At 44.0% G+C, this 27330-nt stretch overlaps 1 protein-coding gene across 5 annotated transcripts in view; it reads left to right on the forward strand.

Annotated features, from left to right (window-relative positions):
* Window positions 1-12344: 12344 nt before the first annotated feature.
* The window catches only part of LOC102378008 (tyrosine-protein phosphatase non-receptor type substrate 1-like), a 27348-nt gene continuing 12362 nt past the window's right edge, over window positions 12345-27330 (forward strand). For 2 of the 5 annotated variants that reach the window (XM_014525403.1, XM_014525407.1), the window contains exons 1-2: window positions 12446-12638; window positions 12844-13127. In XM_014525403.1, coding sequence (XP_014380889.1) covers window positions 13125-13127 — 3 coding nt within the window. In that variant the 5' untranslated portion in view covers window positions 12446-12638; window positions 12844-13124. Of the gene's footprint in view, window positions 12363-12445; window positions 12639-12843; window positions 13128-13288; window positions 13393-27330 lie in introns of those variants that run through there. The other 3 variants (XM_014525404.1, XM_014525405.1, XM_014525406.2) reach the window with 3 other exon arrangements.

The raw sequence follows: 27330 nt of genomic DNA on the forward strand, positions 1-27330 counted from the left end.
GTGGGAAAGCATTTGTATGTATGTATGTGTAAAGCTGTTCCATCAAATTTAATCTATTTTTTATTTGGAAATGAAAGTTTGGACAAAAAACGTGGCATTTTTCACTTTCCAAAATTTTCAATGGATACTTCTAATGGGAAAATGTTGATGTGTTGACATGGATGTAAGACAGGCTTATGTTTTCCTTTTCATTCTCTTTATTTGCCTTATTGCCGCTGTAACCAGTTATCAGTCAGGCCAAACAAGGTATCACATGGCACTTTACTTTTTTTTTGAATGGGTGAGTATACGATGGGGAGAGTATAGTCAAGTTACGTGCAATTCAGGGAGGACTGAGTTTGCTCTCTGGAAATCCAAGTTCTGAATTAGAGGGATTATGCTTCCCTTTCTAGGCTATAGGTGTGGGCTGCAATAAGTCTAAACTCCTGTTTTTGCTATAAAATAATCATGTACAACACAACAGAGTAGTTTGGATCTCAGAGGTCATCTCTGTGTTGGGCTATGGGCAGAAAGTCAACAGGTCAACTGTGGAGACCTGCACAGTAATAGCCTTGCCAGTCTCAGGAGCAAACAGCTGTGCAGGTAGCAGGATTAAAGGGGAAATGCAGCATCTCCTCCACTGAAACCACAGGGGAATCCTTCCACCTTTCCTGGTTCCCTGTCTCAGGGTGGAAAGAAACCACTTCCCTTCCAGTAGAGTTTGATGAGAGCTCTCTCAGACTTTCTGGTAGGGCTTTGCAAGCTGCTATTAAAGAAGCGGATGCCTTCTTGACTACACTTTGCTAGAGAAAATAATGAAGGAAACCAGAGACTGGGAAGGAAATGGGGGTGGGGAGGGAGGGAGAGAGGGAGGGCGGGAGCACAATGAATAGAGAGGAAGTGGTGAACGTTGCTCTCAAGTCAGAGAAGCCAAACAAGGAGAGGCGGAGGCATCTAAGTGCGTTTAACAGAAGTGTTTGGTCAGTCTGCACGGTGGCCTGCAGCAGGTGCGGGTGGTGTCTGGGGAGGCCCGTTTCTTTGTGGGACATGGCTGCCATGTTACAAAAGGAAGAGTGCCGGTGTGGGTGAGGGGAAAGCTGCTGTTCAAGCTGCAAAGGAGTGTGCGTGCCCAAAATCTACCTTGGCACTTGGTACTTCAGTCTTCCATCTGTGCAGCCATCAGAGGTGCCCGATAAGCTGCTAAGACACTCGGACATGAGCATGGCAATATTGTGGCCCCGAATCCAAGAGTAAAACCTTGGTGATGTGCCAGGAGCCATGTCACAGGAGGCAAAGGCCTCTGTCATCTGGTAACTGCTGCTGCTGTCTAAAGGGACAGGCCTCAAGTTATTCTTTCCTCTCCTCAAAAGGGCTGTCAGGCAGTGAAAGCCTAGCTCTGTAAACTGAGTAACTGGGAACTGTGCTTGATCAGCCATGTGAACTGGTATGCCAGGCACAGTCATACAGCCGGGGTCCCCACTTTTTGTTAATTAGTGCTTGGTTTCCTGGGAGTTGTACTGGGGAGAAGACCTTGCACTCCCCACCGTCTCCTGCTGCATGAGCAGAAGTGGTGGTGTAATCATTTGCCAGCAAGACGGAGCATGCAGACTGAGAAACAAAGCTCTGCCAGCAGTGTATTAGAGACAACTTAGCCGATCACTGATGAGTGGACTCCCCTTGACTCGGCAGCAGAGAAGTATGTGATTTTTTTTTTTTTCCAGGCTCATAAAGAGAGTCGCTGGAAGACTGAATCAGGAACTGAATTTAAACATCTGGAGTCTTTCCTCCCCAAGACTGTGGGCACTAGATGAACTAACTGAAAACTCGTCCTTCCATTAAACACAAAGGGTGTTTTATGTGCGCTCAGGGGGCGGAGGGGTGGAAGGAGGAGGAGGGAAGAGGGGGCATTTTTACACAGGTCTCAAAGCTGCTTTAAGTAAAGCACCCAGAGCATCTCATGTATCAGTGTCCTCACACTTCAAAACAGCAGCAGGGCAGCCTTAAAGCTCATTGAATGAGCTTTAGTTAAAGTGCCCCCATTGCCATTTTGAAGTGGGGCGGATGCCAAAACATATGACGCAGAGGCTGGCTGGAGCATGGCAATTACCACGCTCCAGCAGACTTGATTAATCAAGTCTGAACCCATGTGCTGTAATGTAATTACAGCATGTTGGAGCAGACTCCAACGCTCGTGTATAGCCACCCAAAGTATCCATATATGGCTTTGAAAGAGAGTACCTGATAGTGGGGCCTGAAACAGCCTGAGGAAAAGGCATCTGGGTTCTGTTTCTGCTTTGGCTATTTTATGAACTTGGCCAAATCATTTGCGCTCTGGCTGCTTCTGGTTTCTACTGTGTGAGGGCCTTGCCTCCTCACTGAAGGCAGGTGGCTGCCTTCATTCAGGGGTTTGGCAAGCTGGTAACAGCTTCTGTTTAAATAGGGATCTCTGCAGGAATACTGCTGGCAGATGCTTCTGAGATGATGCAATGAAACAGGATCTCTTCTGACTGTCTTGGCTATATATTCTTGAACTCCAGCTAGCAGACCTGCTTGGGCAGTACTACTTCTTTGGCAAGAGTAATCTGTCTATGGTGTTATGCTATCATATCTTCTATATGGCTGGCTGCCTTGGCAACTTTATTTATGCTGCCATGCTGGTAAATCAGAATTAAATTGGGCTCAATTCATTACCTGGGGTTAGAACCTACCACGCATCCCAGCACAGTTTGGAGGATGTGTATGAGTGAAGCACTTGGAAAAAGGCAGCATGAAAGTACAGAGCACCTTACAAAGCAGTATCAATGTAAGCCAGCAGCCCAGAGCTTCGCAGAGAATAGAGGTGGCCAAAGCTCAGCATTTAACATCCTTGGGAAAGTTTCATAGTTTCACAGTTGGTAGGGTCAGAAGGGATCTGAGCAGATCATCAAGTCCGACCCCCTGCCATGGGCAGGAAAGGATGCTGGGGTCAAATGACCCCAGCTAGGTGATTATCTAGCCTCCTTTTGAAGATCCCCAGGGTAGGAGCAAGCACCACTTCCCTTGGAAGTTGATTCCAGATTCTAGCCACCCTGACTGTGAAGTAGTGCTTCCTGATATCCAGCCTGAACCTACTCTCAAACAACTTACGGCCATTATTCCTAGTTACTGCTGGTAGTGCTCAGGGGAACAGGGACTCTCCCACAGCCTTCTGGTCCCCCTTGGCCAGTTTATAGATGGCCACCAGGTCCCCTCTCAGCCTTCTCTTGTGGAGGCTGAACAGGTTCAGGTCCTGTAGCCTCTCCTTGTAGGGCCTGCCGTGCTGTCCTTGAATCATGTGAGTGGCCCTCCTCTGGACCCTCTCCATATTGGCCACATCCCTCCTGAAGTGCAACGCCCAGAATTGGATGCAGTACTCCAACTGTGGCCTGACCAGTGTCGCATAGAGGGGGAGGATCACGTCCTTGGGCCTGCTCGAGATGCATCTGTGGATGCATGACAAGGTGTGGTTGGCCTTCCTGACCGTGTTCCCATGTTGGCAGCCCATGTTCATCTTGGCATCAATAATGACTCCAAGATCCTTTTCTGCCTCTGCACTGACGAGACAGGAGTTCCCCAGCCTGTAGGTATGCTGCTGGTTCTTCCTCCCCAGGTGCAGTACCCTGCACTTGTCAATGTTGAAACCCATCCTGTTCTCATCCGCCCACCCCTGTAACCTGTCCAGATCTAGTTGCAGCCTGTCCCTCCCTTCTAGCATGCCCACCTCTCCCCACATCTTAGTGTCATCCGCAAATTTGAACAGGGTGCTTTTCACCCCCTTGTCCAAGTCGCTGATGAAGATGTTGAACAGTGTGGGCCCAAGGACCAAGCCCTGGGGGATCCCACTGCCCACATCCCTCCAGGTCAAAAATGACCCATCCACCATGACTCTCTGCATGCGGCCCTCCAGCCAATTTGCAGCCCATCTGACTGTGTAGGCATCAACGCCACAGTTGCCTCATTTTTTAATGAGAATGGGGTGACAAAGTTCAACATTTTGTTTTCTTTATTGTTGTTTTTCAAAATCAAATCCAAAACTTAAAGTTTGAAATTGCCTGCGAAATGAAACATCCTCAAAAACATCCACTCTCAGGTGCATCAAATGATTCGTTTGAATAAAATAGGTATGTCTTGCTTGGTAGGGAGTTAGTTTTAAATATAATATAATATTTTGCTTTGAATAAATATCATAATATAAAGCCATAATTAACATTCTAAATGTAACTGTACTTGGTTTGCTCAGTGCTGTTAACCAGTATTCTAACTTGTAATTGCTCTTCTACCAATAACATATTAAATAATTGACTTAGTATTTGTCATTGGTGTTATACTTATTTTTACAATTTTAACAATTAGAACAAGTTTAGAAATACCAAATGTCAAAACAAAGCATTATAACAATCTACTCTGCTAAGGAATGTTTTGATCCTTGTCAAAATGGTTTGTTTTGATTTGTTGGGGTTTTTTTTTAAACCAAACGTTTTTCCTACTCCATGTCTTCTCACAGTTTTTAGATTTTGACTAAACATTTGCCCATAGAAATGCTCTGCCTGAAAGTTTTTGAGCATCTCTGATGAGCAGCATGTCCTCTTTGAAATCTTGTAGCCAGCTGTAGCAGTGTGCTCCAGATACAGCATTCACACAGTATGTGCAATGCACAGTTCGCACTTGGCTCTGGGGAGTGAAGGTCTCTCTCGCCTTTCTATTGTGGAGCTGTGTTGCTAGCTAAAATGCCCTGCTGAGAAACATGCAGTCAATTGGTGTGAACAGAACTGTATGCTATAGAGGAAAAGACACCTACTAGACACAAGAGACAGCTCAGTTTATGACAGAAATCCCCATAGCTTCTGATTCAAGATTTCTTGCTGTCAGGGAGGGGGGGTGTGGAGGGTGTGACAAAGGCTTTTGACATATTCAGAATTCATGCTTAGTTCCTCCTTCATTCTGTCTCTAGTTAGACACCTGCACAAATTCAAAGAAATGCAGCCCTTTGGATTAGCTGTGCAAACCAGCTGAGGCTAAATACTCCCAGCAGACTCTTTATTTCATTTAAACTCACCCTTTTATAATTAGAGACTAATAGTAAATTGGAAGGGGGGAAGGGAAGAGGGGCAGACAGATGGAGGACAAGCGGTTGGTAGGTGGGAGTTTGCTTCCTATTAACTTTGTGAAGAAACCACATTGGGTAGACAGACAGAGAGAGAGATGTATTTAAATGTCAAGATGATCTCTTATGAATTTTCACTTTTGCTAATATTGCAGATGGAAGTGATGCAATCCATTTGGGCACCCTTAGCAAAGCATAACCTGCAGTACTGCTACATAACCAGCCAGCTAGGCAGAGGCCCCATTTTGTGAAGCACTGTACAAACAGAAGTGTCTGTCCCTGATGCATACGAAGGAGATTTCCAAGGAGCATTTAGGTGGCCAGTGCTCACTGATTTAGGTCACTGCCATTTCTGTCTTTGAAAACCTCTCCATTGTTTCCCAAGAAATCCAAATTGGCGTGGGCTTCTAACAGATGACTTCAGTTAAAATTAGAACAGCACCGCATGATTTAGATGTTAGCCAAGGTAATGCACAGAAAGGTGGTGCCTTTCCCAGAGACTGAACTCCTCAAGGGAGTACATCACCAAGCCACAAGAGAAGCACAAATGCCTCCAGTCATCTCACCTGAGGCCTGTGAAGAAACATGCCGCTGCCTCTTTTGTTTCAGCTCTTTCATCCTACCACCGTGAGAACCTGATCAGAGCCTCTGTGCACTACTCCGTGACCAATAAAACCATAACAATGGCAGCGGGGGTTCCTGGCAGGGCCTTGAAGCTGGGCCTGCCACATCCCTGATGCACACTTTTTCCTATTGGGTTGTTTCAAACTAATTCCTGAGAAAAACTTAGTCAAAACTAACGCGCAGCAAAGTTTCAGTTTCAACCAACAGAGAGTTTCTGAAAAAATAATACTTCATCAAAAAAAATCACCTGGCTTTCATCCAGAGATTCGTGTGGGTGACCTTAGATCTGGGAATGGTCTCAGAAAGGCACGTTCCTTACCAGGAGGTGGACAGCCTGGCTGAGGACCCTGCTAGCAGGCAGCAGTGGACACCATCGGATGCAGGGAACTCAAGTGTGCAGTAGTAGGATTTAGTTTGTATGAGGGGTGTTTAGATTGGTGTTAAGCCATGTTTGTGTGTGAACAATGCATGCATTACTGGGGGAAAAGAACTGAAATGTTGCCATGGGAAGGAGATAGAGGGTGGGGACAGGGCTTTAGTTCTGGTAATGGCTGGTGGGTTGGCCTGTCAACTTAAGAAAGGGGACCCTGAATCAGAGGCAGGGCCCAATGCTGTTTTGGGGAGCTCCTGCTACACTATCCTTCCTGAGTGCTCACATCTCCAAACTGCTTGTTGTTTACTAACTTACAGGGCATCTGATATCATACAGCCAAACCCTAGAGGGAAAGCAATACAGAAACTGGGTCCTCTACACCTAATTCTCTACCTGCAAACAATGAGTTAATAAAAATTCCCATGTTGACTTCTCAGTTGTGTCATGAGGCTCAATCACAAAGATATGCAAGCCAACTTGACATCTCCATGACAGGTGCTCTTCAAGGACTGTTTTTTTTATTTGGAAAGCTGGCAGAAGCAACAAGGTATTTTCAGCCCAACCGCCCGTGTGAAAAGAAGTGTTTCTGTTACGTGGGAGTCTTCTTCTACTACAGAACACCAGCACTTTACAGTAAAATCCTGGATCCTCTCAAGTCAATGGCGTAATTCCCATTGACTTAAACAGGGCTATGATTACACCCTCAGTGAGCAGTGGGGGAGAGATATTGTACTCAGCAGGTCTAAGTTACTCTCATAATCTGCAATGTAAAGTTCTCCAAAAAAGATTTAGATTGTTTTATATCTTGAGGTGAGGGCCAGAAGAACCTTGAATCTTATTTCAACTGATGTTTTGAACAACTAACTAACCCAGCCACCACATCCTTCAGTAATGGAACTTTGCTTGTGTGAGTGTTTGGTTTTGTATCTCTGTTTTGAATCACTGTAACTTTTATCAGATGGGACAACAAGGGGGTGTTGCAGGGGAGGAGGAGACATGTTTTCAGTAGTCTAGCCACAGGAGTCAGGAACCTTCTGCATAGCTCCACTTGCCCATGTAGTCTCCATTGTTGGAACACGCAGCTGCTATAGCATAGTGTCCTCTGGATGAATTGCAAATATTTGCTCCCAATTTTGCTCCCTCTAATACAAGGGTAATACATTAATACTTGCTCACCTCTTAGGGGACTTTAAGAAGGTTAATTAATGAAGGCTGTTGAGTGCTTTGAAGACAAAAATTCATTATTATTAGTTGTTATAATAGGTTGGATAATCCACTCTGAGGATTGAAATAACTGACTGTAAATGGTTTGGTGAGTTCAAGACACATACCCAGTTCCTAAGGGTATCTAGCTAATCTCTTTTCAGAGAATATGTTTCCTTTCTGCTAAATATACCTGGGGCAAGGGCTATTTTTCCTGTCTAGTGTCTGCACTACACTCCTGAAACGGTTAAATATCTTGTGAGCACCAAGGATTGGAACTGCTAGAAGAGATGTGGTTATACAACTTAGTTTCATTTGTAGGTGTCAGAGTACTGTCCTATTTGCAAGTGGTCAAATACTGATGCATTTTGCCTGTGGTTCACAAACAGAATTATACAATAGCTGGCCAGGCATAAGCGCTGTCAGGAAGCTGTGTATGCCTCCGTATGAATCATGTAATGAGCTTTCTTTGTCCAGTGGAAGAAAATGTAAAACAAGGTTATTTGATTTGTTTCACAGCCAGCAGATAATAGTTTTTTGTACCAAAATTTGAACAAGAACTCACTCCCGATGGGCAGTTTGACCATTTTTATTCTACCTGCTAAAACACCAGTGACAAGGACTGTCTTACATTTGTAAACTTGCAGGACTAAGGGCCAGATATTTATTTCAATAGCACTTATATGACTTAAAAGTCTGGTCCCAAATCCACAAGGGGACTTCAGCATCCTGATCCCAAAGAAATTCAGAGCCCCAAGTCGGTCACAATGGACAGAGCATCCAAGAATGGGATTCACAGCAAACTCAGCAGAGAGGGACCTACTCTAGCCAACAGGAAATGCTGAGAGGGGTATAAGCCTTTCCCTCCTCTGGAGGCTAGAATCCTGGCTTGTTGAGGGGGACTGAGCCCACTCCTTGAGTTAGTTACCTGATAAAAGAGATCACCTCTCTCTCACAAACTATACGAGGGTGACCAAGCTGCTCCCCATCATGGCCAATAGCTAGAGCTCTCCTTTGGGAGGTAAAAGGTGAGTCCTCTTTATCCCTGCTCTGCCTGACCCAGTCTCCCATCTCTCAGGAGAGTGTGCTTACCACCAAACTACTAGGCACAATGCGGCATGTCTGCTAACCCCCTTAGCTAAGGGCTTTATGAATGGCAGACATGCTGTAGCAAAACCCCCAGTTTTTGCTGGGTTTTTTAAATTTAAAAATGCATTCCCTCCCCTTCTCCAACCACTTCTGACATTTTCTCTCCCTCTCTATTCCATATAGATAACTATAAGTGAGCTAAGACATAGGATAAGCTTCAGTATTTTATTTTGGTAGCAAGTTGTATTTGTTTTGTTTTTTCTCCTTCTTTATATTGTATAATTATTATGTTTATATTGATTTTTACTGTTCTATATTACTGTTTTACTGGTACCATATGACTTAGGCCTACATATGTAAGCTAGCATAAGTCATGTCAAGTTTCCATTTTGTCAAGTCTCCATCTTGTCCCCATGCCCTGTTGTGTAACCCATGACTCACACCTACCCCTCCTATGTAACTTGGTTCCTGAATGAATGGGGATGAATGCGGATGCTTGAGAAACAATGGCAGTAGGTCTAAAAATAGCTCCCTCTGAATGACCGAACCATCAAAACCAATACCTGGACCAACAACCCAGCGTTCAAGACACAAAAGATGAGGCAACCCACCATTGTGCCAAGGCTGCACATGCTGAGTAAGAACACCTGGAGCCCTCTGAAACAGGACTGACATTGCCTGGACAGGCCCTCCCCATAGGAGATCAGAGGTAGTCTGCCCCATAAAAAGGGGTAGTGATGACTGACTCCTTGGGATGCCCTCTCCATCTGGACCAGCACCATGCCACACCACCTATCCACCCAGAGGCCCTGCCGGTGACCCCCCTCTGGACAACACCTTCTGGACAAGGACCCCTTTCCAGCCTGCATAGGTAGCTATCACCCCCACCCTCTCTTCAACCAAGGACTTGGACTCTGCTTGTCTTCTCTACAGGGACTCCAGCCCTTCCACTGAGCCTCTTTCTCCTGCTACCATTGTGTGTGTGTGTGTGTGTGTGTGTGTGTGTGTGTGTGGGAACTAAGCTGTACAGTACAGTTTTCATTTAATAAAACTATTATTTGGACCCCTGAGTTGGGTTTTGCTTTACTACAGTTCCAGCCCTGCTCCAATCCCCTCTAACTTCTGTCCCATTTCTCACTCTCTTGCTTCTGGCTCACCGCCACCTCCAACACTTGTCCCATGCTCCTGTGGCTCCAGACATCCTGAGCTCCTCTCTGCCTGCAAACCCCTGTTTCTTTTCCACTATCTCATCCCCACTGCCTTTTCCCCGGATCTCTGCCACTTCTAGTGCCTTGTCTCCACTGCCTTTTCTCCTGATCTCTGCCACTGTTGTTGCCTTGTCCCCACTGCCTTTTCCCCTGATCTCCCAGCTTTCTGCCTCTGTCTCCTGGCTGTTTCCTCCTTGCCACTGGGCTTTTTCCCTTGCTTCCACCCCAGCACCAGGTGAGCCCGAGTAACCCCACGGCCACTTGACTTTAAGTAACCCCAAGCCTCAGTTCCTCAGCCAGCTTCTCTCTAGTCTACCGGTTCTAATCCTGGTTCCAGCAACTTTCACTCCCTACACTTTAACTCTCTCTCTCTCTCTCATCTTAACCTTCCCCAAAATATCCCAGGTACCCCAAGCGCACACACACACACACACCGTACCATCCAAGTTAGGAACTTACCTGTGTGTATGTGTAGGTGGGTTGTATGTGTGAACTGGTGAGTGTGTGTATATATGTCATTGTGTACATGATATACGAATTAGTAATCCGTGTATGTGTACTGAGTGTGTGGGAATTGACAATTGATTTTTGTCTAACTGTTGGGGTGTATAGTGTATGTGCTTGAATTTGTGATAGGTATGCATGTGCCTAGGCTGGTAATTTTGGATGTGTATGTGCCTGAGTTGGTAGCGTGTGTGTGTACGCCTAGTGGAGGTGTATGCACCTAGAGTATGTGTATGCGCCCAGTGTGTGTATGCACCTAATTGATTTTTGAGTGTGTGCATGTGTAATTGTACACCACGCCCTCCTGTCTAACAGCGCAATATTGAGATCCTGAACGTTGGCCTGACCCCACAGGTCAACAATGCATAAATCCTGATTTTTACATGCCTAAGTACCTCTTCAGGTGCTTAAATTCCTTTGTGAATTGAGCCCTAAACCCTTCTAAAGCTTGGGGACTTTTAAAACTGAAAATGCTTATGGTTTTGCATTAACCTTGCAGTTTACAGGGCTCCAAATTACGCAGTTGTCCCTAAACTGCTAGGAATAAGCAAATCAAGTCATTCCTTTCCTCTGTGTGCTTGATGTTGGTCTGGAGAAAGTTCGATAGTAAGATGATTCTTCTTATTTTTGTCCTGCTGATGTTAAAAATTAAAGAGCTAGGAAAGTCACTAGCTATGGTGCAAGAGAGAGTAAGCAACAAAGTGACTTGCCTGAACTGGCATTTATTATTGTATCACTGTGTCCCAGACCACAATATGTCCCAAATTAAGCCATATCATCCCATCCATGGTGGAGAGCTGAGGGAAGTAACACTGCCAAACTACTGCTAAATTTAAACATGTGAATGGGGATCAGTGAGTTTCCAGTTGTGTTTTCCCCTGACACTACACTGGATCCACTCCTATGCTGGGTCTCCTACAATGCCAAGACTGGCTATGATTTCAGCAGAAAGGGGTAAGGCATCCATCTTGATACTGGCCCTTGTGAAATTCACACAAATGAGCAATAATTTAGATGAGTTATTTAGCAAGCATAATAGTTGGTGTTCAGTGACTCGCCTAAGATACGCAGCCATTGAATAGACTGGGTCTTGTGGGATATGCCCACAATTGCAAACTTAAACATGAGAAATGCTGTCTGCCTTAGCAACACCCATTGCGAGCTTTGCTGGCAACAATGCAAAATGTTGCCAGCTTTGACTAATTAAATCTTCCTCTGGTTTATTTTGAGTGATCCTGCTCCCAATGAAATCAAAGGTAATACTGTTTTGAGTCCATATTCCTTGGATCAGGTTTTTCTGTGGCATAGTGGTCACTACCAAGTGAGAACGTTAGCAGTACCTGATGAAGTTGCTTCATTAACTAACCATAGTGTATTGAACTTGTACTACTTTCCCCTGCTGTGCAGAATTAGGGAAACAGAAGCTATCACTTAAACTTCTCAAAGCTATACATAGTCCAGGGCTATTAAGAAAGGGTATAAACCTGCCTCACAAGATAAAAAATATAGTATATTTGTATATCCAGTGAGCATGTTACATTATATTGGGAGTATTTGGTTGTCTCAAAAATACAGATAAACTTTGTTTATGACATGTTGATTTCTTCACCGACCAAGTAAACATAGATGTGAAACTAGCAAGACTCCTGCCAAATGTGGGATGCAGATGTCTAGCTAACCACTGGTTGCATATTCAGCTTGGTTCTCACATGCAGAAATGTAACAGTTTCTCACCCATGGGTGGATACAGAGGGGGTACAGTAGTGCAAATGCACCCCCCCACCCTGCCCGTTTGGACTGCGCTGCATAGTGGTAGCCTCTAGGGACTTTTTCATAATTCCCAAAGTACATAAGAATCCCCCCTTCCCCACATGCTCAAAGGTACTCTCTCTCCTCTTCCTTTGCCCCTCTCCCCACCTGCTGCTTCTGCTCTCCTAACTATCTGGGGTGGGACCAGGGGAAGCTTCAAAGCCACTTCTGCCCTCTCCAGCTGGGCTGAATGGGGATTAGACTCAACTGGGAACAGTGACAGTGGCAGCAGCCGTGATGGATGGGGATTGGTTTCCCCACCCTGCCTAGTCCCCCAAGAGCAGTCATGGGGAGAGAGAACCACCCCACCCACTGCTGCTGCCACTGCTCAGCTGAGCCCAGCCTCTGCATAGCCTGGCTGGAGGAGGCAGGAGAGGCTTTGAAGCTTTTCCTTCACCCAGGACAGAGAAGAAAGCAGTAGTGGCAGATGGGGGAGAAAGGAGGGGAGAGGGTGAGCCTATGAGCACAGAAGGGAAGGGAGGGGGGTTTCTTAAATGTTTTGGGGACTTTAAAAGGCCCTGGCAGTAGGGTCTGCCCAAGGTGGTGGTTGGAGAGAACAAGGCTGGGAACAGGCAATGCATCTCCCCCTTTCTACAGCCAACACAGCTAAATCCTCCATCCAGCCCTGTACTCACCCCAAATCCTGTATTCACAGTTTGGAGAGAATTTGCAAGGGATTAAGATAAGAAACAGCTATGAAGAGTCAGGAAAAAATCAGAAGTGACAAGTAAGGCTCCTGGTTCATAGAATTTTCACATTCAAAATTCTTAGAAAGCCGTAGTAATTTAATAGTGTGCTCTGTATTGCATTAAAACAATGAGCACAGCAGTTTCAAATGAAATCACTGAGGTGGAATCATTTGTATAATTCTATCTCTAGCTCTGAGTTGCTATCATGATTTAACTGCATTTGCAAATGCTGGTGTTTTTCAGATGAAAGGAATAGGAACCCTAAACCAGGAAGTTACATAGTTGTGATTCTAATTTCAGCCTCGGAGGAGGGCCCACATTTACTGAATATTGTCATATGAATAGCAGCCTAGGACTTTTTTGCCTAAGCCTCTAAGGTGACATCAAGATCTCCAGTTCTTCTTGATAGAGATTCTGCTGTACTTGAGGGTCTGAAGGCAGCACATAGCCCAATGCATGCCAACCATTCACTAAGTTGGCCAACAAGCCACAGCTGAGTAGAAAATAACGTACAGCTGCAAGAGATGGTAAGTTTTCAGCCTCTGATTAGATAATTTGCCTCCTCACAGAGGCAGATGAAACTCAGAAAGCCTATCTAATTTATACAATGTAAAGGGAAAGCTCTTATGATTATGGTAAAGACTGACAGGGAAAGAATATGATGGAAATATAGAATAGTAACTTTATGCCTGGTTTATCATACCAAGGCTGAGACTGAATCTAGATATGAACCATTGTGAAGATGAGTACAAATCCACCTTCCTACATTACTAGAATCTGGGTCTGCACAGTGTAAGTTTACTTTCTTGGGTTAATTTTGAGACAAAGGTAAATATAAAGGAGAAAAAAAAAACTGGAGAAAGACAGGATCCAGGAGCAGTTAGATCAACTTGATCTCTAGTTAATGATGGAGCTGGTTAGTTCTCCACGTTCTCTGGCAGACAAGGTTCTTTGGTTAAATGTGGTATCTTTTATTAGACCAACTAAATAGTTGGAAAAATTGTTACAAGCTTTCAGGCACAAACAGCCTTCTTCAGGCATAGGGAGAGTCTGCTGTTGTTTTGTGGTATCCTGGATGGAATAGAAGCCAATATGCAAAATGTATGGCAGTGGGGATCAGAGGCCATGGGAGACAATAGGTGTGAAACAGGTAGGTGTAGGGAGAGAGGGAAATGTTGACCTGGTGATAGAATGTAGCAGGTAAAATGTAGAGCGGTTACTTGGGATTATGGGATGACAGACAGGTTATAATATGCCATAAATACAATGTCTATATTTAGTCCATGATTTTTTGTATCCAGTAGATTAATTAAATGAAGTTCTTAGGCTTGTTTACAAAAGGTGTTTTGTAAATTCCCTTTAAGGATTAGAACTGAGAGACTGGAGAGAGAGTGGTTTTCTTGTGAGAAATGTGCACCCACGGGTAATTGGGTATTTTTGCCTTTGATAGATTTTCAGTGTCCGTTCATTGTGGTACGCAGTTGTTGTTTGGTCTCTCCTACATATTTTCCATCAAGGCATTTAGTGCACTGGATGAGAGAGATGCCATTTCTGGAGGTGCAGGTGTAAGATCCAGGAATGCTGATGGCTCTGTTGTGAGGTGTAGTAATTGTGGGGGTGGTGGAGATCTGTTGGCAGGTTTTATATTTCTTGTCCCGGCATGATCTGGATCCATTTTGTGTGCTTTGGGCAATAAGTTTTGGGCACAATTCTCTTTGGTATAGAGTGGTGATGCCGAACCTCTGGCCTGTGGGTTGAATCTGGCCTGTGGGGCTCTACACAGATATAGAAATTTAGCAGTGGGGCAATGGGCTGCCTCAGTTCCCAAAACACCAAATTTCCAAACCCATAGGAAGCCCCACAGGCCAGATGACTGGACTTTGTTTTCTGGGAATTCATCCAGAGAGAAATCGTCTCAAGTCTGGAAACAGAATATTGAGACAACAGCCTATTGACTCTATATGCTTTTTTTTTTTTCTTGCTTTTTTTAAAGAAAAGTCATTTAAGCCAGACGGTTATGCCCAAATAAAGACTTGGTTAGCTTAAGAATAATCTTTTTGTTTAATTCTAACACAAACTATTTTAGAAGTATTAACATCCTTGGGGAAGTTCCTCAGCTGGTGTAAGCTAGCTTTATTGACTTCAAGCAATGTGGCACACCACGCTATGCTGCACACACCAAGTAAGAATGTAGATTTTCATTCACACGAGTCTGTGTTGTGTGTGTGCGCGTTTTGTTGAGCAAAAAGGTTTTAACTGACACTTTCTGTGCTCTGGGATCAACATGGAAAACAACCTGAGAGAGAGAAAAGATTAAACAGTTTTGAGCTTTCAATCTATAGAGAGTGGGTAACCTGAAAGTTTCCTTTTCCTTTGAGGTACAGTATGATTGGTAAGAACAGGTATTGCTATCTATTTTACTTAGTCTGTCCTTTCTGTTCATAACTTTCCTACTTCACTTACTGGTACAAAAATTTAACTCTAAAAGTGCCTGCTGGCCTTTAAAACTGTTCAAAGCAAGGCTTATCTCACTTCATGCACGGTGAGTACTCACATTAACTTCAGTGGAGATAATCGCAGTACACATAGAAAATCAGACATCAAAGCTTTTTCAAGATCAAAGCCTTACTGCACACTACCAACTGGTTTGGTACAGAAACATCCCACACCATGAATTCAGAGCAACACACACTAGGGACAGAATTTGCACTTAAACTGGTATAAGTGATCAGAAACCGTTCAAATCTGTAACACAACACAAGTTCAGCACATACAAACCATGCTCAAAATGGCTGAAACCAATTTAAGATAAACCTGTATGGATGTAATATCAGATTTAGCTGATTTGGGTTAAATTGGATTGTTGAGCTTCTGTCCCAGATCCCCTCTAGATTAATTTAACTCACAGTCCCCTAGCATCCCAGGATGCTTTGCACCTTCCCCACAAATCTCCCTCGCAGGGTATACAGGCTAGCCTTGGCCCAAGCTGTCTGCTCCACCCAAACATGGAGATGTGTTCTAGCATCCCCTGGCTTCTGGCCTGGGTGACTGCAGACATGTGGCTGCATTTCTAGAATCACAAGTGAATGTCTGTTCACTTGCTTGTCGGTTCAATCTACCCAACTTAGACTAACTGGCAAAGACTGAATTGATTCAACCTTGGGCTTTTTTGAGCAGTTACTACACTGTACAACATTAGCTTATAGCTTCACGACAATTGGAGAACGAGCTGCTTTCCTCACATCTCTTTTCACAACATTCATCTGGCTGGCAGATCTCCTTCAGTCATGCTTGCAATAGAGGCACAAGGTACGTGTAAATTAAAATAACCTGAATCTCAAGGAATAGAAAACAATGGGCACATCTACACATGCCCCCTACAACGCAGTTGTTCCTGTGCTGTCATTTAGTACTTGCTTTAGGAAGTACTAAATGATGGCACAGTAACAGACATTATAGCACCATTCCAGCACCATTCTGGTTACTTTTAGCAGCTACATCGCTGTAGCGATGCTATGGCAATGTAGTGTCAGCATCACAGTTTGTGCCTGCTGAAGTTATGTCGCTGTAGCGTGTTGGTACAGCGACACACTGTCATGTGTAGTTGTACCCAATATGCATCAAAAGTGACTTGCAAGGCAAAATAAACTGAAGGGAGGTTTCCTGCCTCCCCAGTTCTTTTTTTTGGAAATCACTTTCAGCATATCCGTTTTTTTCCAATGTGTCCCACAGACAACTGAGTAAGTAACAGCCCCTGCGTTGTGTATATGGCTAGTTTCATTTTAGCTGACAATAGTAATAAGAAGCAAGAATTAAATGGGTAGGATTTTGCTAAGTTGTGGTTTGTTTGTTTTTTTGGCTACATTGTAAACTAAATTGTTTCCTTTTTTGTCATTCTTATTGGAAAATGGAAGCTGAAAGATAACGGCACTGATAGTTATGGTAGTGTTTGAGTTGCTGCTTAGGAGGCAGTTTTGAGTTGTCTTTTGGGCTGTTGCATAGAGTCTTGTTTACCCAGTCTAGTTGTGGTTTATAAAAAGTATTTGAAAAAGGATCTAATATTTTTTATAAAAATTAAACATTTGTTCATATTAGAGGAAAAGAAAGCAGGTTGTTTTAAAATATAAGCCTGTTTATGGAGCTTCATGGATGTTTAGCTAGTATTTTAAAGAAGCTTTCTTTGTCATAAGTAAATGAACTGTTAATAACTGGATAGTGCCTCGGACGGCCAGAGCCGACTCGAGTTGCGTTAGAAATTGGTCGTACGTCAGGGCGGGCTGGTGAATGGAGAGGCAGACACAACTTATTGGTTGCAAAAAACTTTACTCACGCCGCTTGCAATCACGACGCAGGTGGTCCAGTCGTCTGAACAACCACGCGAGTTGTTCCAGCTGGCGGGGCCCAAGCCAGTTAATCCGTCCGCAGTTCGAAGCCAGCGGGGAAAAGGGGTATGTCTGGGATTGCGCTCGGCGACGGGAAGAAAGATCGATAGGTGATCAGTCTATTGATCGGCAGCCGCAAGTCAGATAACTTCAGAGGCACTCTGCAGCGTGCTCAAAGCTCTTCGACTTGGGCGGAAGTCGCGCGGAATTTTAAACGGCCAGCGAGCCAATTACTAGCCGCCACGTGTGAATAATTTAGCACTGGCCAATAGCGGGGCACAAATTTACATTCGAATGGCGGGAACTCTTTGCACCGTGCATTTCTGTGCTGCAAAGAAGAAATGCATCCTGCAAAGGAAACTGCAGATTGGCGGGAACTCTCTTTCTCAATTGCAGCAGAACACTCTGCCGTGCAAAGGAGCTCTCATGTGGCCAGGAAATTCCATAGTGCCGAGGCACAAAAATCACTGGGTCGTGACAGATAGCAATAGGCATTAGGACTGTGCGAGGCTTTGGCCTGTGCTTCGGATCTGGAGAAGCTTCTGACACCTCAGCATCTGAAGCAACATGTACGGGTCGAAGCACTGGCTTCGTTAGGCTTTCCAAAGCGGTTCGGAAAAGCTTCGGAGCCACTTTGGAAATCCAGCCATAGAGTATAATGGGGAATCAATGAAATATCTATAACTCTGTTGTTTTTTGTCTGATTTGGATGAAATTTTCAGGGTTGATAGTTTATGTTGAGAGCATAAAGCCTATCAAGTTTCAAGAAGATTGGTGCAGGAATTCAGGGGGAACTGCACCCCAAATTCTTGAAAGAAAACTCGTGTCATGTCTACGTGTTACACCACAGGGGGGTGAAAACTGCAGGGATGGTAGTTCCTGGTGAGGCCACAAAGTCTGCCAGGTTTCAAGAAGATTGGTGCACGGGTTTGGGGGGGAACTGCACCTCAAGCTGCTGACAGGCAAAGCTTGTGACATAGATGACCCTGTGTGTGTTAACGCACAACATGGTAAAAGCTGCAGGGATGGTAGCCTCTGCTGCAGCCATGAAGCCTGCCAGCTATCAAGGAGATTGGTGCAGGGCTTCTGGGTTCTGGGACCCTGCACCTTTAGCTGCTGGCAGGAAAAACTTGTGACATGGGTGCTCGTGCAACTGTCTGTCTGGGGGGGGAGGGGCACTACTGCAGGCCTGGTGGCTAGGCTACTGTGTTACCAGTTACCAATTAATCATGATTCACTCAGGAACCAGCTCAATACACAGTTGCTAGCTAATGTAACCAGTTAATTAGCAACAATTAACACCTACAAAACCAGAGACTAAGGAGAGGAAAGAATCAATACAATCAACTGCCCCAAGACAAAGACAGTCAGTTGCACAAGCACCCATGTCATGAGTTTTGTCTGTCAGCAGCCAGAGGTGCAGGGCCCCAGAACCCCTGCACCGATCTCCTCAAGAGCTGGCAGGCTTTGTGGCCGCAGCAGGGGCTATCATCCCTGCAGCTGTCACCCTGCTGCACCTTCACACACGCAGTGTCACCCGTCACGAGTTTTGCCTGTCAGTAGCTTGAGGTGCAGTTCCCCCCAAACCCCTGCACTGATCTTTTTGAAACTTGGCATGCCTCATGGCCTCATCAGGGGCTATCACCCCTGCACTTTTCACCCCACTGTGTTGTAACACATAGAAGTTACATGAGTTTTGCTTTCAAGAATTTGGGGTACAGTTTCCCCCAAACCCCTGGACCGATCTTCTTGAAACTTGGCAGACTTCATGCCCTTAGCAGAGGCAGGCTACCACTTCTGCAAGTTTCATCCAAATCAGACAAACAACAACAAAGTTATAGATATTTCATTGATTCCCCATTATACCCTATGGCCAGATCTCCGAGGCGGCTCCGAAGCTTTGGCCGGATCAAAGTGGGAACCTGGTCCGGAGCTCCGGCTTGGATCCGAAGCTGGATCGAATAGCAGCCTACTCGCACAGGCCTAGTAGTCATATGTCTTTTTTCATTTTTCTTTTTCTTTTCTTTCTCTTTTTTTACCATTTCTGACCTCCATAAGTAAGAGTTTTAGAAAGCTATCCAAAGGGATTGTTTCAGATGAAGGCTTAATAAGAAAATAACAGCACAGCCTATGGCAGCTAGGTTGTATACGCATCGGCATAACTGATGCTGACAGCTACATCCTCAGCTGCACATTGCACCTTTCAGCAGAGCAGAGAATACAGCACTAGCAAGGAGCAGGTTAGAGATTCTTGCAGCTTCCATGCCAACCTTAGGGGTTTAGAACAACCTACAACTGCTTTACACTGTGCCACCTGGCTACAGTGTCCAGGTGGCTCTCTGCCACCTGCAGATGGTTGGGGTAGAGTGTGTTCTAGATGCAGGTAGAAGCATCTTATATTATCTCAACACCGGAGTGGTAAGTGGGCGGGTTTCCCCAGAACCCACAGGTTTTTGTCCCATTTAGCACCTCCAAGGATATAATCTGGTCCTTTGTGTGTATTTGGTGTCGAGCAGTAATAAAAACAAGAAGAGTGAGATTTCCTGTGTTAAACTTTAATCATGCAAGTGATCAGCAGTGATCCTGGTTTTCTCCGATTAAAAAAAAAAAAAAAAAAAAATCCCCAATTTTTTATTTTAAAAAAGTAAGCCAAAATCCACATTTTCCCGTGATCAAAATGAAATGCCACTAAAATATACACACACGTATGTCAGTGGCATTTCATTTTGATCATGGAAATGTGGTTTTTGGCTTACTTTTTTTAAACCAAAAATTGGGGATTTTTTTACTTTATCAGAGAAAACCATGATCCCCAGTGATCAACACAGGCTGTACAGCATGAAAATTAGAGCCCTAATAAATACATTAGTGAAAATGTGCTTGTTGATAGAGTTGAAGGTAATGGGAGTTTTCCATTTTACCTCTGGGATTTTATTCATTGTCTTTAGGAAGCTTTCCCTTTTGCACTGCCATTTTTTCATCTGTTCTAAACAGAAAAACCAATCCATGTTAGTGCCATGTCAGAAAGGGAACAAGAAAATTTAATTACATCAATAAAAGACATCTCATACATTTGTGTGTGCCTAGTTTATCCCTCCCTTCCCTCCCATCCCCTTAATTCCCACAATCAGGTTAGTGTGTTCCTGGTGTAGATGCATGCCTGGGAAGTATGCATCTCTAGTGCATGCAGTAGGTTAGTATACAGGGATGTATTTGGTAGCTGTGTTGGTCTGAGACAAAAAAGAAATGCAACAATCTAAAACTCTTGGTTCAGAGATGATACCTTTTATTAGACCAACTAAGAAATCACAAAAAAATTGTCTTTTTCTGCAAGCTTTTGGGCTCTCACGCCCTTCATCAGGCTCAGGGAAAATTAAAGATGGTAAAAAGTCCCCATAAGTAGGAAATAAACTTCATTTTTGCACAGAGGAAGCTGAAGATGAAGGTCTGTCCCTCTGGGTCCATGAGAGGGTCTTTGTGAGGTGCTCTTTGTTGTGCAGATCAGGCAGGATTCCTTCCCTGGTGGTGTCAGATGGCAAGCAGGGAGGTGTAGTAATTTTTCTTGAAGCTGAACAAGAAGAAAAATTTCTACACCTTTTAAACTACACAAGCAATTAATACAGGATTGATCACACATAGATTCATATCCTGTAATGAAGTTCATACAAGCTGATGTCTGCAACTTTGCAGACTAGTTGGTTTGCACATGAGTGCAGGCTTTTACCCACAGGAAGCTCATTCTATCATTGGAGCTTAGTTAAAATAAATGTCAGATTCAGCTGAACTTCTCTCTGTGTAAGGACATTTTCCCCCAGCAGCCAAAAAGTTAAGTGAAGCAGTGTTTGATGTGTATTGTTTAACATAGCTGAAAATCCTAATAGGGGGCATGTGGTACACCATTTTTTCCACAAAAATTATTTATCTTTTTTTAAATTTTATTTGTCCTTCCACACTTTATTTATTTATTTATTTGTTTGTTTATTTATTTTTAGGGTGTGCTTGGGGTAATAATTACCTGTCTGCAGGAGCTGGGATAAAATAAAATATCTAACTATTATAAGACTTGACAATACTGCAAATGATGACCTCAAATACTCTAAATACCCCAAAGATAGAACTTAGATACTTCAGGTTAATGGGTTGGTTTAGTTTTTTTGTAGAAATTTTAAAGGAAAAAAACAATTTTCTTATTGACACATTGGCTCTGAAAAAGTTGTCCAGCTTTGATCAACTGCTTTAGTTGCATATGTTCTTGCAATACAAACTGTTTATATCTCTTGTACACTGTTGCCATATGACCTAATAAAATAAATGAAATATTCTTTTGAAAGAAATCATTAGGGGTAATTACTACTTAGTACTAATTATGTTGGACTTGATACAACACAAACAAGGAAACATTTTGATCTAGAAAAATAAGAACCTTCAGCCAGTACTATGTAGTACTGACATTATGCAAACCCTACTTTCCAACAACGGTCCATTGTAACACTACTTTCCCAGCCCATCCCAGAGAGAACTTCCAGCCATAAGCACCGCTGCAAATCTAGTGGAGTTGTTTGAATAGGATTCAGGTTTTCTGTTTAATGTAAGTTCTCATTCTATTCCTACTTTAGAAACATTTTGAAGTTAATCTATTAAGTCTTCATAATTTTCAGTTACTGCTATTACTGTGCCATGAATAGGAATATGCTTATGAAGTTCTATGCCATTACACAACCCATGTCATGGTACTCCCACAGTTGCTTATCTTCAGTTGTTGCACAGATCTGACCTCACATTCTATTGGGCTCTTATTATGACTAGTCTCTCAAGAAAAACAAACCCACTTTTGATTGAATGCTGAGATACGATACTTCCAAAAAACATGACCTGAGAATGTTACAAGAAATGGGATGATGATTAAGTTGCATGCAATTTTTTAACTGAGTCAATACTGATCCTTTTGACCCATCATGTAATTAAAAATGCTGTTCTACTAACGGGGCCTTCACAGGTGGCAAAACTAAGCTTCTGAGTACTGTTCATAAGAATCAGTCCCAGTGTCCTTTCATAATACCATTTTGTGTACTACAGTCCCATCTCACTTTCTGTCTGATATGTTGTTCCATTCTTCTTGCAGAATGGGCAATTAGTCTTAATTTTGATAGATCAGTTTAGCCATATATGCAATCCATTCGTGTTTTATTAAAAAAATCTTTCTTTGAAAAAATTGCAACATTTAGTTTAGAACATGTGAAAGTTGGAATTAGAAGAGTTATAGTTAACCAGAAATCTGAAAATAAGAAATGCAGCCATTATAGGAGGAGGAGGAAGGGAAAATGCTTTTGAACTATACATGAACTGTTTTTAAGTTTTCTCAGTCAGTTCTTTAAAATGTACTTGCATGTCTTGCACTGCAATGATAGAAATTTTCTTGTATTATGATTTAAATAAAAACAACTCATTAACATGTTAAAACCAGTCAGCTCCCCTAAAACCTACTTGTTAATATCTATTATTCAAATAAATATTGTTTGATCAGTAACACAATACAATTTGCAGCAACTTGCTCATAAAGTATTTCGTAAGGCACAGTAGCTGTAACATTAAATTATCGCATTAGGAAGGTGTGAGCAAATGTGGATGTTGGAAAAAGACAGGGATTGTTTTGAAAAGATCTCTTAAAGAAGAATAAATTTAGGGTGAGTTGACACCAACCCACAGTAAAATCTTTCTTGCGTGAACATTGAGTGGCTGATGAAACTGGTTGACTGATAAAACTGGTGTTTAGCATGCTATACAGAACTAGAATGGGATTTCGTTCTGTTGTCCCAGGTACATTTGAGGAAGCTCCCCCCACCCCGCCCCGAAAAATCTGGCCCCAGGGTGATTTTGAATGCTTCAAGGCAGTGCCATAAGATGAGCGACGGTCTTTTGTAGTAGCAAAAAGCAAAGAAAATGACAGTCCTGGGCACAACATGTTTAAATAAACTATTCCATCAAAGTAATCACAGGATAGTGGCTATGAAGAGCCTAATTCCTCTTTATATTCAGGAATTCTTGCAAAAAATAACACTTCAGTCATGATGCCAGTGAAAGCAAGAAATTGACTGAGGAATTAGGAAGCATAGTGTTTTTTGGCTAGGGATAGACATTACACATAAACCAGCTTAAGTGATCAGAAGCTGGTTTAAACCTGTAACGGAACAGACATTCAGTCCACATAAACCAGTTTCAAAATGGCTGAAACTCTCAAGGAAGACCAGGGACGTCATCCTCGTACTTGACTCCTCGCTAAGACTGAGCTGGAATACTGCATCCAGTTTTGGGCCCCCCACTTCAGGAAGGGTGTGGATAAGCTTGAGAGAGTCCAAAGGAGAGCCATGCACATGATCAAAGGTCAAGAGAGCAAGGCTTATGAAGGGCTGTGGGACATAGGACTCTTCAGCCTAAAGAAGAGAAGGCTGGGGCGGGGAGCTTGGTGGCAGCCTATAAGTGTATAAGGTGTGTGCACCAGGATCTGGGAGAACAGTTGTTCACCAGGAGTCCCCAAGGGATAACAAGGTCTAACACCACAAATTTCTGGAAGGCCAATTTAGACTGGACATAAGGAAAAACTTCTAATAGTCTGAGTGTCCAGGGTCTGGAACAGGCTCGCCACAGAGGTGGTGCAAGCACCTACTCTGCACTCATGCAAAAAGTGATTGGATGCTTATCTTGCTGGGATCATTTGACCCCAGCAGACTTCCTGCCTATGACAGGGGGGCTGGACTCGATGATTTTGTGAGGTCCCTTCTAGCCCCTAATGTCTATGAAATCTATGAAACCAGTTTGTGATAAACCCAGTTGAATGTAGTATCAGACTTAACTGATTTGGCTCAAAACAATCCTCATTTATGCAATGTCTGTCCCAGACTGCTTCCTGGTTTAACTTAAACCAGAGTCATCCAGTATCCCAGCTCTCTGCTCCAGTGGAGCAGGGCTGGTCCCACCCCTCTGCTCCCTAGCCAAGTAGGGACAGGTGGGGGTGGGGAGGGGGTCTGGGCTGGGAGGGGTTTAATTCCCCCATCCCTGTCCCACTGGCAGGGACCCAAGCTGGGTCTGTCAGGCACTCCCTGCATCACTGCTGCAGTGGTGGGTTGCCATGGCCCCAGAGGCAGAGGGGGCAGGGAGGGGGTTATTCCCCCCCCACTGCCCCCAGGGGACCAGACCCAAATCTGACCACCACCACTGCTGCTCACTCCCTGCTTGGGGAAAGCGGTGGAATAAGCCCCCTCCTGGGAATGTCTGTGCTGTTACAAATTGGTTCAACCTAGGCAGGTTAGACTAACCTGCAAAGGTTGAATCAATTCAGGCTCTGGCTTTTTGAATGTCTCTCCCTAGCCTTTATGCCTAGCAAATTGTAGCCTAACTCAGGTAAGAAGTATGATGTCTATTGCCTTCAGTTCATTTGCATAGCTGAACTACCCCCATTCTGGGTCAATGAAAAGTCATAAATTCTGCTTTAATCATGTCCACTTTTTGGGCAAAAAAATGGCTATCTTAAGAGAGAAATTCTGCTTCACCCTTCTTGCAGCTGTGAGGAAGTAATGCTGGTTATACAAGACTTCTTATAGGGTGTTATTTTTTTTTTAATGAAGCTCTTAATGAAGGATCGGTAAGAAAGTGTATTCCACCCCCCACCCCCCCCCAATACTGATTCGGCTCTGACAGTATGTTTTTAATCTGTCTACTCTTGAGTTATCTCACTCTAAAATAACTTAATGGGAAATGGGGCCCAGTATCTGACATAGAAAGAAACAACAATGGCTGCATGAAATTTTAAAAGAAAAATGACTGAGTGATAGTTTGTCACATGAGAAAAATGGACAGAAGAATTTCATTGTTAGGTCAGTCTTATTGAAAAGTAAAGATAGCCCCTCCTCCTAAGCCCACTCTCCTCTAGAGGTGTGGTAGATGCCATTGATTCCTTTCTCTTTATGACCTTTGTTAGAGGCAAGAAAAAAACAACTGCATATTTAAAAACTCTAGGTTACAAGCAATGTGCAACTCCACAGAATGGCTGTGGGGGTGGAAAGAGGTGATGTACGTCTCCTATTTGGATTCATCTGATCTGGGGGCTGCTTTGTGCAAAGCCAATCCCACTTCCCTGAATTAGAGCAACTTTCTCGCCCCTCACGCTTGCACACAATTGGCAGAGTGCAGAGGTGTCTTGTGGCTATACTTTCTTTATTCTGAGCATGTTCTTTTTCCCTGTAGTATTAGGAGGAAGGGGAAGTAAAGTGAAACCCCCCCCACAACTAGATCTACATCACCTTGAATCTCCCTTCGGTGAATTACCCTGAGCTGATAAAACCAGCAATAGGATCAGATTATATAAGCAGAAGCTATAGTATACCAGAAGGTCTGGTATACTAAGAGCTTTGTTTCCTGTGGAGATAGTCCTAGCATATACTGATGCAGTTGGGAGCAGAATTGTATTTCAGTCTTTCGTCTCTTTTTGTAGCCTAGAGCAAGAAGGTGTTGTGCTTCTGCTTTTGTCTTATGGACTCTCTCCCAATTTCAGAGGTCAGGGATGAGTAGTTTAATAAACACGCTTGTCTTGATGCTACCCATGTCTTCCAAATGTCATTTGCATCTGAGAAAATTTTAAGGGCAGTTATTTAAAGCAAAACAGAAACCCCAATACATTATGTATAAGAAAAAGAAAACCTGCCCCTCTCTGTTTGCACTCACTGTTGGTCCTTCCTGCCCTTAATGAAAGCCTTCTCTCTTTTCAGGGCTTGATGTATGCTTTTAAGAAACCAGTGTATTTTTTAGTATCCTTTTGACATACTTACTTTTGTACTTGAATGTCTGAAAATGATCTAGGTAATTATTGGCGAGCACCAATGATCACAGCATAAAGAAATTTATCAGGACTTTTGTGACTTGCTTTTTCCCTCCTGAAGGCAGAGAAGCAAAGCAAAGACATTCAGGACTGATGATCCCTGAGCTATCTTTTAGTGGTATTGTGAAGAGTAGTTGAGTATTTTTGTAAGTTCCTCCTTGCAAAGTGAGGCTTGCCTGCAGAGGATTATTTATTAGGGCTGTGCGAAACTTCAGGTGGTGATTAGTTTTGGAAGAGATTCGGCTTGATTCAGTGGCCGAATCTCCGAATCCAAATCAAATTAGGGGACCAATTTAAAGGTCCAAATCGATTCAAAGATCTCCAAATCTTTGGCAAAGATTCAGAGAGCTTTGATGATTTGGGCAGTCCCCAGTGGCTGCAGCAGGGAGCAGCAGCCAACTTCCAGCTGGTAAATAATAGGGGGTGGAGGAGGGAGGCCTGGGAGAGGGGGGAGGGGACCATGGGGGGACCCCTGCCAGCCCCCACCCCTGTGAAGTTTCCAAATTCATACTTATGCATCCAATTAACCGGCTGGATTTCTAAAGAGCCTGCAATGTCCATGTAGCCGCCTCAAAAATCTTGGCTTAGAACACTAAGCCCCCAGGAGGGATCTTTGGTTGTGCCAGTGCCAGGTCTGGGGAGCTGATCCCATGCCAATGGGAAGATAGCCAATGTGGTCCCCATCTTTAAGAAAGGGAGGAGGGAGGCACCAGGCAACTATAGGCCCGTCAGTCTTACCTCAATCCTGGGGAAACTCTTTGAGAAGATCATCAAGGAGCACATCTGTGATGGGCTGGCATCGGGGATGATGCTCAAGGGCAACCAGCACAGTTTCATTAGGGGCAGGGCATGTCAGACCAACCTGATTGCCTTTTACGATCAGGTCACAAAAGCATTGGATGCAGGTGTCGCCGTGGATGTAGTCTTTCTGGACTTCAGCAAGGCCTTTGACACTGTTGACCACCCCATCCTCATTAAAAAACTAGGCGACTGTGGCATCGATGCCTACACAGTCAGATGGATTGCTAATTGGCTGAAGGGTCGTACTCAGAGGGTGGTGGTGGATGGGTCATATTCGACCTGGGGGGAAGTGGGCAGCGGAGTCCCCCAGGGCTCGGTCCTTGGGCTCGCACTGTTCAATTTCTTTATCAGCGATTTGGACAATGGGGTGAAAAATAACCTGTTCAAATTTGCTGATGATACCAAAATTTGGGGTGAGGTGGGCACGTTAGCAGGGAGGGAAACACTGCAGAAAGACCTGGATAGGTTGCAAGGGTGGGCTAACAAATGCTAACAGGATGCGTTTCAATACAGACAAGTGCAGGGTGCTGCACTTGGGCAGTAGTAACCGGCAGCACACTTATAAGATGGGAAACTCCCTTCTTGAGAGCACGGAGGCAGAAAGGGATCTTGGAGTCATCATTGACTCCAAGATGAACATGGGCCGACAATGCGAGGTCACGGTCGGCAGGGCTA

Source organism: Alligator sinensis, unplaced genomic scaffold (assembly GCF_000455745.1).
Source record: "Alligator sinensis unplaced genomic scaffold, ASM45574v1 scaffold847_1, whole genome shotgun sequence".
NCBI classification, from domain to species: domain Eukaryota; kingdom Metazoa; phylum Chordata; order Crocodylia; family Alligatoridae; genus Alligator; species Alligator sinensis.